The sequence below is a fragment of the Hyperolius riggenbachi genome, chromosome 2 (genome assembly GCF_040937935.1).
Source record: "Hyperolius riggenbachi isolate aHypRig1 chromosome 2, aHypRig1.pri, whole genome shotgun sequence".
NCBI lineage: Eukaryota > Metazoa > Chordata > Amphibia > Anura > Hyperoliidae > Hyperolius > Hyperolius riggenbachi.
Window position 1 is genome coordinate 113,645,544 of NC_090647.1, and position 17,269 is coordinate 113,662,812.

General features: G+C 44.4%; 1 protein-coding gene across 1 annotated transcript in view; it reads right to left on the reverse strand.

The window, feature by feature from the left end:
• Positions 1 to 6,138, reverse strand: part of KRT18 (keratin 18) — a 13,075-nt gene extending 6,937 nt beyond the window's left edge. Inside the window, exons 1-3 of the mRNA XM_068267239.1 lie at positions 5,651 to 6,138; positions 1,225 to 1,307; positions 822 to 978 (exon numbers count right to left, since the gene is read on the reverse strand). Of these exons, the coding sequence (XP_068123340.1) occupies positions 822 to 978; positions 1,225 to 1,307; positions 5,651 to 6,049 (639 nt within the window). The 5' untranslated portion in view covers positions 6,050 to 6,138. The remainder of the gene's footprint in view (positions 1 to 821; positions 979 to 1,224; positions 1,308 to 5,650) is intronic.
• Between the last annotated feature and the right edge of the window lie 11,131 nt (positions 6,139 to 17,269).

A 17,269-nucleotide genomic window follows, 5' to 3' on the forward strand; every position in this document is an offset into this window, starting at 1 on the left:
CTATGGATGTAACTATATTTCAAAGGGGACTTACACGCTATTACTTTTGCAACACCATTATTTTTGACTAACATGCCACATGCAATGCATTACCGTGCATATGGGCTGTGTGCTTCACTGTATGGATTGCATGGCAGTAGTAGGCTGCCATGCAACCTTTACATCACTGTTGTGTTGTGTTACAAAGTAGCAAAGGCCAAACTGATAACACTGGAATGTAGGGAAAGTTATCAGATTGTCTGTACTTACTGTCGTGTTTCTGATACATAGCTAAGGCAATAAAAACGTCTTCACCTCTTGCAGCATTTGGCTGTATAGTGTACCTCAGTGAATCTCAGCTCTTCAGTAAGCCAGCACCAATTCAGTGAGAGACCTCGGGCAAGACTCCCTAACACTGCTACTGCCTATAGATCGTGCCCTAGTAGCTGCAGCTTTGGTGCTTTGCGTCTGCCTGGAGAAAACAACATCAATGTTCTGTGTCTTGCCTATGGAAAATGTTTATACAGTTTATTACTAAAGAAAACGCAATAATTCCAGCTAGCATGCAGCTTCCATGCAAATTGTATGCAGTTTGGAATTGGGCCGATCAAATGCACTTCCTGTGGATTGGACCAATTCCAAGTTGCATACAATTTGCAATGTTAGCATCCAAGCCTGAATTATTAACATGTTACTGACCATGTCTAGTTATTCCAGGATGTAATGTGAGGTGGCAGAATAGGAATTGAGTAGAGGAGGGAGATAACTGCATTATTGCTCCATATATTGGCATTGTTGCTGTATGTATATTACTCCTAAGAATCTCTGCTGAATGGACTTACATCTTGGTGGGACTTCTTCAGGAAGATGAGCTCCTCCTTCAGAGACTCTATCTCGTTCTCTAGGTTGAGTCTGGAGATGTTGGTGTCATCGATGACTTTGCGCAATCCATTGATGTCTGTCTCCACGGACAGGCGGATAGCCAGCTCTGACTCATACCTGGAGTTAAAATAAACCAGAAGATCAGATCAGAGGTCAAGTTTCCTTCATATCCTCCTAGTGGCCTTCTATTCTGACAGCAGATGGAAGTTTGCCCAGATGTAATGGTGCTTTCCCACCGCCCTGCTGTGTCCCGGTTTACTGGTGAGATATTAAATGATTCCTGCCAGACAGGAGTCTAGTTACATACGGGAAGGGGCAGCTCATCATATCCAAGTTCAGCTTAGCAAGAATATGAAAACTTACTTCACTCTGAAGTCATCGGCGGCGAGACGTGCGTTGTCAATCTGCAGGACCAGCTGAGAGTTGTCAACTGTGCTATCAAACACCTGAAACAAGACAACAACCGTTCAGATCAACTGACTGATCAGATCAAGAGACTTAAGAGGAACTGTAGTGAAAATAAACTAATGAATAAAATTGCTTAGTCAGTGATCCACGTTGTAAAATCTTTCCTCTCCCTCATCTGAAATGTATCACCTTACTGCTGGCAGGTGATCTCCATGGAATGTTTGTTTACTGAGAGTTCTGAAGCCAGAACAAAATATACCTGGCCTCCCGTAAATGCTCAGGGGTGGGGAGTTATTCCAAATGATTAGCCTAGGCTAAGCATCACTGGGAGGGTGGGGTTACATACCAATATAGAGGAATCTATAGATATAGGTAGTATTTCTGATGCTGAAACCAGGGAAATCAAGTGGATATCCTGTACAATTCACTGCATTCTACCATATGTCACTACAGTGCCTCTTTAAGGAAAATCAGTAGTGAGCTGAGCTGTATATCAATATCATTCAGTATTGGATTAGAAAAGTTATTAATTAATTACTATGGGTCTGATTTACCATGACGACTGCAGAGAGAACTGAAACAAAAACTATGCAGTTGCTCAGGGCAACCAATCAGTTTCCAGTTGTTGAAAGAGAATAAAGATTGTGAACCACAAGATTTTAGCTGCAGTTTTCTTTGCACTCGTCTTGATAGATTTGCCCTCTATGTGCAGAGTGCTGGGGAAAAAAAAGTCAAATGTATTATGTAGAGAATTGTAAAGAGTAAAACTGTATAAACTGCAATGAGAATTCCTTTTCTTCCATCAGACAAACGTCTGCTGAAATACTGACTTTTGATTGGTTGAACTCAATCCTGCACATCAGCATCCTGTGCTATGCTGTCAAAGTACAAGTACTGTCCAGGAATGCGGACTTAGGCCGAGCATAACAAACGGATATATGTGCAGCTGTGGGGTCACAATGCCTGCATGTTCTTTTAGTTTCATGACTAAAGAAGAGGAACAGGTTACTTGTGTCTATTACAGTGCTCTGGTTTAAGGAGTGCAAATCTCTATTGCTAAATGCTAATACATAACATATTAGCCAGTGTTAAAGGACAACTGAAGCAAGAGGTATATGGAGGCTGCCATCTTTATTTCCTGTTAAGCAATATCAATATCAGTTGCCTGGCTGTCCTGCTGATCCTCTGCCTCTTATACTATTAGCCATAGACCTGGAACAAGCATGCAGCAGATCAGGTGTTTCTGACATTATTGTCATATCTGACAGGATTAGCTGCATGCTTGTTTCTGGTGTGATTCAGACACTATTGCAGCCAAATAGATCAGCGGGGCTACCAGGCAACTGGTACTGCTTAAAGGAAGTAAATATGGCAGCCTCCATAATCTTCTCCCTTAAGCTGTCCTTTAAGCTGCCATACATTTGAAGATGTGTTACATCAGGGGAAAAAGAAAATCGATATCTATCTCATATTAATCTTTTACCTATTGTAGCACCTTTCACCAGGAGATATTATACGAGAGGGATAAACCCTCCTACAGCAGTTACAGATCTCTGCAGGTAGCAGGGGATATCAGCTAGATACACACTTTTCAGTAATGGTCATCTGAAATCAGGGCTAGATTTCTGGAAAAGGCCACAAAGGCCCAGCAGGGTACCTGAACTACAAATTGGGCTTGCTACATATAAAAAAAGGAGGCTGCAAATGGGGAGCAAAACATGAAAAAGGGAAGCTGATGCCCAAGGGAGCTGTATAAGAAAGAAAGGGGCTGCAGTACATGGATGATACACATGGAAGAGGGAGGGGCTACAAATGGAACGGGAGGGGCGTTGCTGCACATGGAAGAGGAGCCCCATTACACATGACATGGGGGGAGGGGGGAATGAGCAGGAGCAAGTTGGTGGGCACTAACAGCCTGTACATCAGATTGTTACTGACCAAGGGACCCCAGTACACAAAATTTACAAAGGTGCTTGAAAGACTCCTGACCAATCACAAAGAGTTTAAAGTGTGACCGAAAGTTTAAAGTGTGCATGAGCCCTCAGCTGGACAAAGTGACCATGGAAATGATAACATCTGCATAAATATTGGGACAGACGGAGTCCCTAAGGAAAATGTTGCACCTAGTACAGTAACTGTAATTGAAAAAGGTGACTATGAGGATTGAGCATAATCACCAGAAGGCCAGAAACCCACTAGGAGCGATATCTAAGCGCTAGTCATTTGAAAATGCTCTTGCTAATACAATGCTATGGGGGATTTTTATTAGTGGGATCCCACCCATAGCATTACATTAGCAAGAGCTTTTCATATCGCAAAGCACTCCGGAAATTGCTCCTAGTGGGTTTCTGGCCGAAGGTTTCACAGAGCAGGAGCCTTTCTTGCTGTATTTAACACCTGGACTATTCCACGGACTGGCACTAGACTTTAGAAAGGCTTCTTCCTGTTTCTGTTAGAGGCAATTGAATGCTCATGTTTCATGTGCACAAAAAAAGTGAGCAAGCTCAAATCACATTTGCCATTAATCCATGTTTTAAAAAGAAAAGAAATAAAAAGCACAGAGCTGTAATTTCTGGATAAGATTATTAACAGTGAACAAGTGTTCTGCTGCTATAAACCCTCAGAGCCCTGCTTTGTGTTGCCCTAATGATTTGTTTGCACCTCACACAGGCAGGAAGAGAATCCGCTTAACCCTGCACTGCCCTCTCCCATGTAACACTGCTACTTTCAGCCTCACTGAAATACAGCATCTCTTTATTGGTAACATTTTATCCATCTCGGGGACAAAGGTGAACGATTGTGAGCCAGATAAACAACCACTGAAGCGAAAATGCTGGTAACCATGCTTAATAAAAGTTAATTAGTCACATAGGAACATGTAAAACGTTCACTAGTGGACATGATATGGAATATAAATGTAATGGGGGAGGAGGATTCCATGATAGTAAGGCAGTAATGTGGACATCCATCCACTGAACAGCTAATTACAAAGAGGTATTGATGTGCTCCCAGGTGCACAGAAAACTGGAGACAGCAGCAACCAATCAGGATTCCATAAAGGAGCCAAGGATTATTATTGGTTGCTTTGGGCAACTGCTTAAGTTTTGCACTACATTTTCTTGTTGTTGAAGGTTTAAGATAAAAAATAATCAGTTTCTTATCATCACCCCTAGTGGCAATAGTGAACACAATGCAATGGGAGGTAACCCATGGCAACTATGTCACATATCATCATTGTATAACAGCAAGAACAATGAATGGAGACAGTCCAATTGATCTCTACAGATTAAGGCATATGTGACTCATTTCATGTGCCCACAAATGATGCAATCTTGATTGTACAATCTTACCAAATCTATGTAGTAGAAAGCTGGCCACACACTAAAGGTGCCCATACACTCGTCAGATTGGCAGCAGATAGATAAGAAATGCATCTGATGATCTATCTGATGCGTTTTTAGAAAATTTTTTACCAGGATAGAATTCCAATAGATTTCAATTTGAAATCTATTGAAATTCGATCTGATGGCATTTTTTTGCCATAAGATTTCCATTAAGGCCAATGCAAACTGATAAGCAATCTCATCAGATCGACCTTAATTTTCCACCCTGCCAGTTCGATGGAAATCCATCGAAATCGATCGAAATCGGCCATCGATCGGTCGATTGACCAACCGATTTGCAATCGATCTATCGATCGATCGATCGGGATCGATCGGTCGGCCAGAAAATCGGCTGAGTGTATGGGCCCCTTTACTGATTTCCCAATGTTCCGAAAGTAAGAAAGAATCGATTCCTACCACACACAGCACATTGATTAAGATTCCAGACCAGCATGAATGAAATCTATTGAAAATTGATCAAAATGCAGTGTTGCACTGGTGGATTCAATGCAATGCTATGGCCTATCGATTGTCCAGTGCTCCTACTCTGCCCCAATCCACCTAGATTTTCCATCCTGTTTGATTGAAACTTTTAATCGATTTTTGGTCAAAATTGATTGAACCAGATATTTAAAGCAATCGAGATTCCCATCCAATTCTATCGAAAATGAACAAATAGGAAAACAGATGTGTGTATTGGCGCCTGAATGATAAACGGAGTTAATATGCTCTAAAACAGATATTTTAGGTAGCCCCTCATATTAGAAGAAATGGTAAGATTGTACAATAAAAATTGTATCATTAGTGGGCACCTAAACGTATTTAAAATACCATAAAAAACGGAATGACATTTAGGTATCTACGTATATAATATTGAAATAAATTTAAAAGCATTCTGGGCACTAATAACTGAAAACTCACCTCTGCCTTGTATTTGTAAATTTCAGCAATTAATCACAATGTATATAATATTTAAGAAGGACGAGTCTTGTTCTCACCTGTTTGCGCAGCTCCTCCAGAGTCCTGAAGTATGGAGCCCAGTCCTTGGTGGGTCCTTTCTTCTCCATATGCTGGCGGATCTTCACCTCCAGGCTCTCATTGGCCGCTTCCAGGCTGCGCACCCTGTCCAGGTAGGATGCCAGGCGGTCATTGAGGTCTTGCATGGTCTCCTTCTCATTCTGCACACCACCTCCCAGGAGACCCACACCTGATGACACAGCAGAGCCTCCACCGAACCCAGAGCCCACTGTGGACACCCTGGACACAGAGATCCTGGAACCCAGGCCCCCTGCCCCAGCATGTACACTGGCAGCACTGCTACCCCCTACCAGCTGTGGCCCAAAGGCATAGGGGCGGCTGGATCTCACTGAGGAGTAGGAAGAAGTGGAGAAGCTCATGGTTGCTGTATGGTCAGAGTCTCACTCGGAGGGACCACTAGGACTAAGCTGCTGGCTAGTCAGTATCACTCCAGCAGAAGAATTTATACCTAGCCACAAGTGAGTAGGGGGCAGCGACAGTGCTCTCCTCCCTCTGATGATCCTGCCCAAGGGTGGAGTTTCCAGGGGGAAGGGGACTTCATTCATTGCAAACCATCAAACTTCCAACAAGAACTCTCACAGCGGCGAGATGTAAAGGCAAATAATCCTAAACGCAACACAAAAGCCATATAATCAGTATAGATGCTGTGATAGGGATACAACAATTCCATAGGGAACTCCCAGAAGTGTGTTGCCTGCCTAGGGTAGTATAGCTGTTGTGTGCGGGGAATTAGCGATGCACACCAGAGAGTACTACTGTAGTGCTACTACTGGCACTCTGTCAGATATTTCATTAATATGACGAGAGATCCAGCATTCACGCCTTGTAAAAGCTGCTGTCAAGACTCCAATATGATAAATACATCCTCGTCTCTCTGCCTGGTCTTTTAGAAAAAGTTTTTATTAAACACTGTAGCTACAAAACATCTGACTGTACAACGTCTAGGGCAGTCTCCTAGCTTGCAGTTTGATGATTCTACATTAGGATTCTTCCAGCATTCTGGAGAATGTATGAAGTAAGAGAAATAGTTGTTATTATTGACCAGCACGTATCTAGACCACCCTAGACTTGTGCCAAGAGAGGCATTCCTCATGTCCTTGATGGTTTTGTGTTACTGGAAAGGGAGTGTTCCACTTACTTACACGTCTGCTACATCCTGCTCAGCAGCCCACACACAACAGTCTCTGAGAAATACCGCAGCCTGCAACAGTCAGGACAACAGGCAGAGCCATCAAATAAATGAATGGATACAAACAGTCCATTGCACACAAATGACTTGAGTTACATTGTTTCAGAAATACAAACAAAAGTTTTATCTGTGTACAAAATATACAATACTGTTTTTTTACTGCGTATTTTTATTATATGTTACAGTATTCAATAAACTGTAACAAGTAATTTAAAACACTCTAGGCTCCCTGAACACTGCAAATCCGTTTTGCGATTCCGATTTGCAATTCCGATTTTCCATGAATGCAATCAACAGAAAAACGCAGGGAAAAATGCAGTAACGATCAAAAATCGGAATCGCATGTAAAAACCGATTAAAAATCGGAATCGCATGCAGTGTGCAGGGAGCCTAAAGCGCAATGAAAAAAGCCCAAACACTTAGTTTATACCATATGACCAAATCCAGAGTTGTTTGAAAGTTAGGCTAAGTTCACAGTGGGACGTTGCGTTGTGAAGCAACATTAAAGTCACAATGCGTTCCAGCGTGCGTTCCACTCTTGTCACTTCCTGCAATGCCGTCCAGTTACAATACAGTGGGCGGCACCGCAGGAAGTGACGAGAGTGGAACGCACGCTGGAATGCATTGTGACTTTAATGTTGCTTCACAACGCAACGTCCCACTGTGAACTTAGCCTAATTTTCAAACAACTCTGGATTTGGTATTAATACGCTGCTGAGGGGGAGCACAGATCGGGGTACCCAGAGGTTCCGACCCCCCTCCTCGACACTGTGCCCAATACCCCCTTCCTGCCCGCTGCCCTCTCCAGCTCGGCACCCCCGTCCTTCCCCCCAATACCCACAGCCAGGCGGGTACCGCCCCCCGGTCTTTGCCGCCTGAGGAACCTGCCTCACCCCACCTCATGGGCGAACCGGCCCTGATCATAGATTGCTTGCTTGCTTGCTTGATTGGGCCACTGTAAATGTATATGTCAACTGTTAAGCCTGGTACATGTGTCAAATAAATGTCACCCTTAATGATTGTTGCTCAATATCGGTGGTGACATTTTGAGGAAGGAGCACTGTACAGACATGGATTCAGCTATAGCAGGGCAGCGTGTGCTTTTCTATGGAGAAGGGAGGAGGGACAACAGCACATGTGGTGTAACATCAAACAGCATCCTGCGATGGTAAAACAGAAAAAAAAAAACATTTTATTTATTATTTATTTATTGTATTTATAAAGTGCCAACATGACCTTGTTTGTCACTTGTTGTTTTCAAACAACCTCATGGGGCAACTGTACAAAGACTAGATGCTCGTCCAAAACCTTGCAGAGCCATCATCTCAGTCCAGTCTTTTTTCTTAGGAACTTTCTTTGCAGCAACAGATGTTGGGTGAGAGGGATCAGTGTTGCTGATGGGAGGCCAGTGATATTGTAAGACCCCTCTACACATGATCAAGAATGACTGTTTTGGCCCAGGAAAAGGTAAAGTGTCTACAGTAGTCAGTAGATACTATTATTATTATTTAGAGTTTATATAGCACCAACATCTTCCACAGCGCTGTACAGAACTGTCCCTCAGAGGTGCTCATAATCTAATTCCTACCATAATCATGTCTATGTATGTATCATGCAGTGTAGGGGAAGCCAATGAACTTATCTGAATGTTTTTGGGATGTGGGAGGAAACCAGAGTGTCATGAGGAACCCCACACAGAGATGAGGAGAACATACAAACTCTGAGCAGATAGTGCCCTGGCTGGGATTCAGACTGGGGACCAGGGCTGTAAGGCAAGAGTGCTATCTGCTATTCCACTGTGCTATAAAACTTTAAGGCCTCGATTCATCATTGTCTTTGAGATAACTTTTTCCAGTTCATTAAATTACCGAATTCAAAGTTTATCGATTTGTAGTTGTATTCATCAAGGTTTTCCCGCATTCGATAACAATGCGGTAACCATTCGGTAACGTGTCGATATTTCCATTTTACAGCGGTGATTTAACACAAGGCCATAAGATTCCTGTGGAATTGTGGGTAAAAAGGCAGTCCTTTGAACACCACGTAGCAACATTCCGAATAGGGCTTAACACCTGGACCAGGATTCTGCAAGTGGCTTGGGACAATCCCACAATTTCACCAGCTATGGCTTGATAGGAGCCTTTTCTGAAAAATTATAGTGCAGCTAGCAATTTAGTTAACCCTGACACTGCCTGTGTTCTGTTACAAGATGATTCGAGACAAATGCCGAAGTCCTGGTATAGCAAATAAATCTATTCTCTTGCAAATGTATATGGTTCTAGACCTTATTCTTGCCCTTCTGCACCTTTGATTCACTCTCAGCTGATACATAAACCACTTCAAATGGCTCCATCTTCTCTGTCAGCAATCATCTGACAGCAATACCGACAGAGCAGTGAAGGAGATAACTAATCCTAAATTTAACGCTAAACCACACCCACTTTCATTTTCATGAATTGCACTTTCTTCCGTTTTATCACATCATTACCGAATGATTACCGAATGCTCGCTAACAGCTGTAGATAACTTTGATGAATCCTGAAATCAACTTATCGAGTTCGGTATTTTACCGATCTGTCAGTAATTGATTCGATAAGTTTTGATGAATCGAGGCCTTAGTTTCCTATTAAAACTGGTAGGTGGAAATTTGATCTAACTCACAGATTCCTAACAAACATGGTACAGTATGTGTGTAGAGCTGGATAGGCATTTATAGTCATATAAAAGCATAAAGGAATGTTTGCAAAGTCTTTACACAGGTCTAGATTGTACTGCTGATAAATCCGTGTCAGGGGTATTTGCTCCTAGTTCCCAGCATACAAAGGCTCTCAGGCTAGGATCACAGTGCTCAGTTGTGTTGTAGATGAATGTTGCATGTCAACTCACTGCCCATACAATTCTATGGGGCTGTTCACAGTAATGCATTGTAACTGATCACGTTATTCTAACCCACTGCATGCAGGCTTTGGATTAAAGTCTATAGGTCTGTACTAATGACGCAAATTTTTTCACAACGAACGTTTGGTTTTCATGATATTGTGTAACATCATTTAAAGTTAGTTAAATGATGTTTAACGATGTTCGGCGATCACAACCGTCACAACGAATCCCATTGTCTTCAGTTTTTCCCCATATATGAAAAAAAAGGTTGGAAACTCAGAAAAAATTGCTTGGGTCTATAAATTAAGAAATTAACAATCGATCTTACACCATTCAATTTTCATAAAATTGATCAGAAAAATCAGCCACTCCTGATCATCTTATATCGAGAAATTTGATCCAATTTCTCACTTCAATTTTATCAAATTTAAGTCAAACTGCATCTTTTTATTGTGTTGTGTGTGGCCACCTTTAAAGGGAACCAGAGACGCCGGCCACAGAAAAAGAAAAAAGATTTCATACATACCTGGGGCTTCTTCCAGCCCCATAAGCCTGGATCGCTCCCACGCCGCCATCCTCCGCTTCCTGGATCGGCCGGTACTGGGTCCCGTCACTTCCGGCGGATGCGGCCAATTGTCCGCATCACAGGGGCTCCCAGCATACCCTTACGCGTGCGGCTGCGCAGTATGCAGCCGCGCGCGTAAGGGTATGCCAGGAGCCCCTGTGATGCGGACAATTTGCCGCGTGCTGCCTCCGACTGGCCGAAACTACGGGACCCGAAACTGGCTGAAACAGGAAGCGGAGGACGGCAATGTGGGAGTGTTCCGTGCGTATGGGGCTGGAGGAAGCCCCAGGTATGTATAACTTCTTTTTGCTGGCGTCTCTGGTTTCCTTTAAGGTCCCCACTAATAATACAATTTTTATTGTACAATCTTACCACCTCTATGGAATATGAGGGACCACCTCATTCAACGTATATTCATTCATACCCTTCCTTTACAAAGATTTGGTAAAGTTGTGCAATCAAGATTGTTTTATTAGAGGGCACCTTATGTTATACGTGCACTCAGTTCAATTCCCATAATCCTTTGATCACTAACCTTTCAGCAACCCTCACTATGATCTAATGTGACACAGGGGAGACTTTCAAGCTCAGCCACACCACACAGCGAACAGCGTTTATAGCTGAGTACTCACCACCCGACGGGTCCAGCGCATCCCTTTGACGATGAGCGTTCAGCAACTCCTCTTCCTGCTTGCGAAGTCATGTGACGCAACATGACGTTACACAACGGGTGCTAAGTCAAGAGATCACTGAGATGTCTGGGATATTGAAGATCCGCCGCGATGGTCATTATTGGCATGCATCACTAAATGTCGTTCATGTAATCGCACTCCTGTACCCATGTCGCGAGATCGCAGAAACGATCGCTCAAAAAAACGCCGGTAATCGTAAAAATTCACAGCCAAACAGAACCTATGTATATCACATCCAATGTGACCCACTCAGGAAGGTAAATAGCAAACTGACACTTGTGTATATACTACTAAATGTGTATACTTACTGTATATACCACTGTGCCGATCCCATTACTGTCCACTTGTACCTGCTGAATAACATGTAAACTAGTCACTAAACTTTTTCCCCAATAGAGGTCCCCCAAAAGTCATGTGCTGCATCCTCAGCGCCTCAGACTGGAGTCATACACTGCCCAGATGTCTCAGGAGCCAGCCTCAGGCAGTCAGTAAGGAGCACAACACTAAACAGAGTGATGCAGGTACCCTGGTGTCATTTGCTTGTTAGCTGGTTCACACTTGGCGACTTCTCAGCGATTTGCTGATCGCTGGAGATGCTGTCTTGGAGGAAGCAGAGGGAGGTAAGCATAGTGCCAGTGTCTGAAATGCACAGCCCGACGTGTCTCTCCTCTCCGGTCTGGCTTTGCACACACACATGGGGGGGTCCACACAATGTATTGCTTGGGAAAAAGTCTAGAACTGGCCCTGGCTGCTGCTATTTGCCACAGCGCTGATTGGATGGCATGTGCATGCAGCAGGAAAGGGTACCCGACATCCAGGGAGATGGTGTGTGCAATTCTGCTCCGCACAGCATAGTGCTTGCCACCAGCTAGTATGGAGAGGGATGTGCATAGTGTGTATGCTTATCTTAAAGAGACTGAAGTGAGTCTCAATTACCATTTTAAATAGTATTTATGTAAAGCAGTATAGGGCATGCTAAACCGCCGCTATCCCGCGGCAAAACGAGGGGTTTATACAGGGGCGTAACTAGGCCCCACCGGGCCCCCCCTGCAGATTTTCAGAGCGGGCCCCCCCCCCTGGGGCCCGCTCGCGGCCGTTTTGTGGGTGCTGGAGGGGTGGCAGCATGAGGGGAAAGCCTTGCCCACAGTCGGCGGGGAGAGGGGTAGTTCCCCCCTCTCCCTCACCTCGGGGCTCTCCCCTCTGCGCTCCCCTCCAGCTCGTAAGTGTGTGGGGCTGTGGTGGGCAGCGGGCAGCGGCGGGCAGATACATACCTGCTTCCGTGCGTTCCATCGGAGAGTTCTCCCTCTAGCGGCTGACGTCACTACCCCTCTCCCCGCCGACTGTGGGCAAGGCTTTCCCCTCATGCTGCCACCCCTCCAGCACCCACAAAACGGCCCCGAGCGGGCCCCAGGGGGGGGCCGGGCCCCCCCGCGGGCGCAGGGGCTGCAAGGCCTATTCCTACGCCCCTGGGTTTATACCCCTAAATGCTCTCTTCTAGGTCCGGGGAGCGCTTCCTTATAGAGGCAGAGCTTATGGCTGTAGCTCTGCCTCTTGGCGCGTCAATCCCAGCTGATCGCCTGCTCTCCCCGCCCCTCTCAATCTTCCTTTACAGAGAGGGGCGGGGAGAGGCGGAGATTCGCGCGGTGATTGACGCGCATGGAGGCAGAGCTGCGGCTCATAGCTCTGCCTCCATGAGCAGCAAAATCCACGACCAACAAAGTCGTGGATTTTGCAGGGGGGATTTGGGGGTATAAACCCCTGGTTTTGCCGCGGGATAGCGGCGGTTTAGCATGCCCTATACTGCTTTACATAAATACTATTTAAAAATGGGAATTGAGACTCACTTCAGAGTCTCTTTAAAGGGACACTTAAGCCAGGAATAAAAAAATCACACTCTTTCCTGGGGCTCCTACTAGCCCCCTGCAGCCATCCCGTGCCCTCACAGTCACTCACAGAGCCTCCGGTCCCCCGCCGCCAGCTAGTTTCGTTTTCGCTGACATGCATGACAGGCCTGGCCACGCACACTTTTCTTTGCATTCCTGTCCACAATAGTGCTCTGCACCTGTGCAGGATGCAATTGAAGACAGGAACATGAAGAAGGATACACCTGGTCAGGCCTGCGCAGGCGCAGAAAGCCCACCGACTCCCTGTCAGGGCCTGTCGGTGAAAAAAAAACTAGCTGGCGGCGGGGGACCGAGTGACTGCGAGGGCACAAGACGGCTAGGGGGGACTGGTAGAAGCCCCAGGCAAGTAAAACTGATTTTTTAATCCTGACTTAAGTGTCCCGTTAACATGGCATAAGTTCAGAATCTGGTTGTTTTGATACCATTTACTATTTCACTGCTGCTCTATCTCTCAGCACGCAGCAGCAATGTACTGGTACTATTAAATGCTCAGTCCAGATATGCTCTGTGCTAGACTAAGGCTCAGTTCCCACTTGCACCGGATCACGTGCGACCAGCGGGAGCGGACCTTTCTCATGGTTCACTGTGGTCCGGCTGGAGCCCGGGGCAGATGCGTTACCACCATAGTCTCTATGGGGAACACATCTGCTGCTCTTCCAGGATTATCGGCACAGAAGTGCAGCCTGCTTACCGCAATTGAGAGCACAGCCTTATTCACTGTGTCTATTCAGACGGTGCAGTCTGAGAGAGATAGGTAATCATGTGATCATATGAGATGATATTGCTTCTGTATTTGATATCTGCAGACTGGATATTAATTTTCCTGTCACTGTGCCCACTGTCTTAAGCACACACTGGTGACAAATGTGCAAAACATGTGTGAGAGGTGCGGTGTGCGTGTCATTCATTTTGTACTGCAATATCACTTGGTGCTATGAAATCTTTCATTAAATTGTGTGGCCGCACCTAGCCATACTGTCCGTAGTGACTCATTTATACCCTTCAAGAACACAGTGACCCCTAACCTGAGATGTAAACATGGTTTAAAGAGACTTTGTAAAGAAAACAACTCCCTCTGGGGGATACTTACCTCGGGAGTGGGAAGCCTCAGGGTCCCAGTTACAGATCCTCTTTAACTTTACTCAGATATGTGAAAAAAGGAAAAAACACAGACATATCGGGAGCCCAATATAGTGTAGTATTAGGATGTACCAAAAAATGCAAAATGTATGACAAATGGATAGACTCTGTGGTTGTCTTATTCACAACTGGTAAAAGAGCTCGTGGTGAAATTTAGTCTCGGCCCTTGAACTCAATATGTGGTTGGTTCTCCAAAAATTAAATTGTAGAAAATAACATAAAATTTCTAACCCCCCAACTGAGGTACAGACACACAAGAAATTGTAAAACCGAGGCACCCGAAAATATATAAAATAATTAAAAAACATTTAAAAAGAAGATAAGTATTGGCTTACCTTCATTGAAGACAACTGCTCAAATGTCATGTTCTTTATTAAATAGCACAATGGACAACACTTTCACAGTGTGTTCACCGCTTCATCAGGTAAATGGATCTTAAGAAGCCCTTCCATTTACCTGATGAAGCAATGAACACACAATGAAACGTGTTGTGCATTGTGCTATTTAATAAAAAACTGTGAACTATGAGCAATCGTTCTCTATGAAGGTAAGCCAATACCTACCTATTTTTTTATGTACATTTTTGAGAAAATACATGTTTACAGCTTCTTATGGTTTAACTTTGAAACATATATAACTTAAAAAGGAAAGGGGGGGGGGCGGACTTCTTCTGGCTATCTATACTGGGATCGGGGCCTGGCTACCTATACTAGGGGCTGCCTGGGGCTATCTAATACTGGGGAAGAGGGGGGAGAGGAAGAAGGTACCTATGACTACCTAAAATTAATGTGTATGGGGGAAGGGCACAATGACTTTTCTATAGCCCCATTTGATTTTTAGTTATGCCCCTGGGGCTAAGCACTGTCATATTTGTCTTTCCCATAAATAATTATTTGGAATGGCTAAATTCCTAAGTAGAAATATAGCAGTTCCCAGGACATTAGTACCACTCCATTGCCCAGTGCTGTAGCTTTGCCAGTTCAAGTGCACAGGAAAGCACTGGTGGTAATAATCAGTAAGAATGATGAGTATTTATGGCTGTCAGGGGAAAGGGGATTTGAGCTGGTGTCAGTAACTGTCTGGCACATTTATGATCTGTGCTGCACCTGCTCTGCAACTTCCTTTTTGTGTCTAAGCAATATGGCCACACCCAGCTTACCTGAGTCCAACTAACAGCCCCAGGGCGGCAATTCTATCTGCTTATGGCCGCTTGCCTCATGAGAACAATAGAAAGCTTTCTGTATACTTTCACATAACATAATATGTCACCAACAGCCATTAATGGGGTAGCTATTTGTGAAGGTTCTTTTCATATGGAAATCAGATCCTTCAATAGCTGAGTTTCCTTTAACATAATAATTGTAAACAGAATTGTGTTGTTAGTATGAGATTGGTGCAATAATAATAATCTTACCAATGTGTATAGATGCATCAAGGCCTTAAGGTGCCCATACATTTGCCCGATTTACCGCCGATAGACAGCAGATTAGATCAAATCTGCTGTGAAATCGATGCACAAACGCTGACCGCTCGACTGATTTCCGCCCGAAAATGATCGATCCCGTCGTTCTGTCTGCGCAGAAAATTTCGCTGGATCAACGGCGGGTTGGTAGTGCGCCGATAGCGGCATTCGAATGTCCGACGACCGACACTAGCGGCAATACATTACCTGTTCCGCCGGCGTGTGTCCCTGCTGTCCCTTCTCTGCGCTGGGCTCTGGCTGGCTTCACTTACTTCCTGTCTGGGGAAGTTTAAACAGTAGAGCACCCTCTACTGTTTAAACTTCCCCACGACAGGAAGTAAAGTGAAGCTGAAGCCCAGAGCGAAGAAGAGACAGCGGAGACCTAGGGACTCACGCCGGCAGAACAGGTAATGTATGCAGGGGACGGCAGCTCCACAGATTGTGAATCGGTTTCATAGTGAAATCGATTCAAAATCTGTTTGCACTTTAGGCAGCCAATAGATCCCTGTTTGATCAGATATGATCACAGAAGGATCTATCTGCTGGTCGATCTGGTGGCATAATCGACCAGTGTATGGCTGCCTTTATTCGCAGACTTGATTTCCATTTATATGTGTATATAAAGCAATATTTACATACATAATTTTCATACCAAAGAAGCCTGACAGACTTTCCTGTCAGGAAAACGTGACTGATTCACGATAACAAATAGCGCGCGTCCTGTAACGCTCGCTATCTCCTTTTGCTCCCCTAACCACCTGCACGCTTAGCCTGCCTTATCAGAGTTAATGTGCCTTTTCAGAGTTAGCATGCCTTATCAGAGTTAATGTGCCTTATCAGATTTTGCGTGCCTTATCAGAATAGCACAACGAGCGATACGAACTTGTACCTGCTAATTGGCAATTATGAGAGCTCCACTCATCCTGCCCTGAGCCCCTGCGGGACATTATCCCCGCACTTTAATTGGCCCAATAAGCTGCCTGTCAAGTTTCCTGTCCTAGGGCGACATCGATTGCCGGGCTGTACAAACATGTGTGAGCTACAGTGGGGTGCGAAAGTTTGGGCAACCTTGTTAATTGTCATGCTTTTTTTTGTATAAATTGGTTGTTACGATAAAAAAATGTCAGTTAAATATATCATATAGGAGACACACACAGTGATATTTGAGCAGTGAAATGAAGTTTATTGGATTTACAGAAAGTGTGCAATAATTGTTTAAACATAATTAGGCAAGTGCAAACATTTAGGCTCCAAAAAAAAAAAAAGAAATGAAATCAATATTTAGTAGATCCTCCTTTTGCAGAAATTACAGCCTTTAAATGCTTCCTGTAGGTTCCAATGATAGTCTGGATTCTGGTTGAAGGTATTTTGGACCATTCCTCTTCAAAACATCTCTAGTTCATTCAGGTTTGATGGCTTCTGAGCATGGACAGCTCTCTTTAACTCACACCACAGATTTTCAATTATATTCAGGTCTGGGGGCTGAGATGACCAATTCAGAATGTTGTACTTGTTCCTCTGCAAGAATGCCTTAGTGAATTTTGATCAGTGTTTAGGGTCGTTGTCTTGTTGAAAGATCCAGCCCTGATGCAGCTTCAGCTTTGTCACTGATTCCTGGACATTGATCTCTAGAATCTGCTGAAATTGAGTACAATCCATGTGTCCCTCAACTTTGGCAACATTCCCAGTCCCTGCACTGGCCACACAGCCCCATTGCATGATGAAACCACCACTATATTTTACTGTA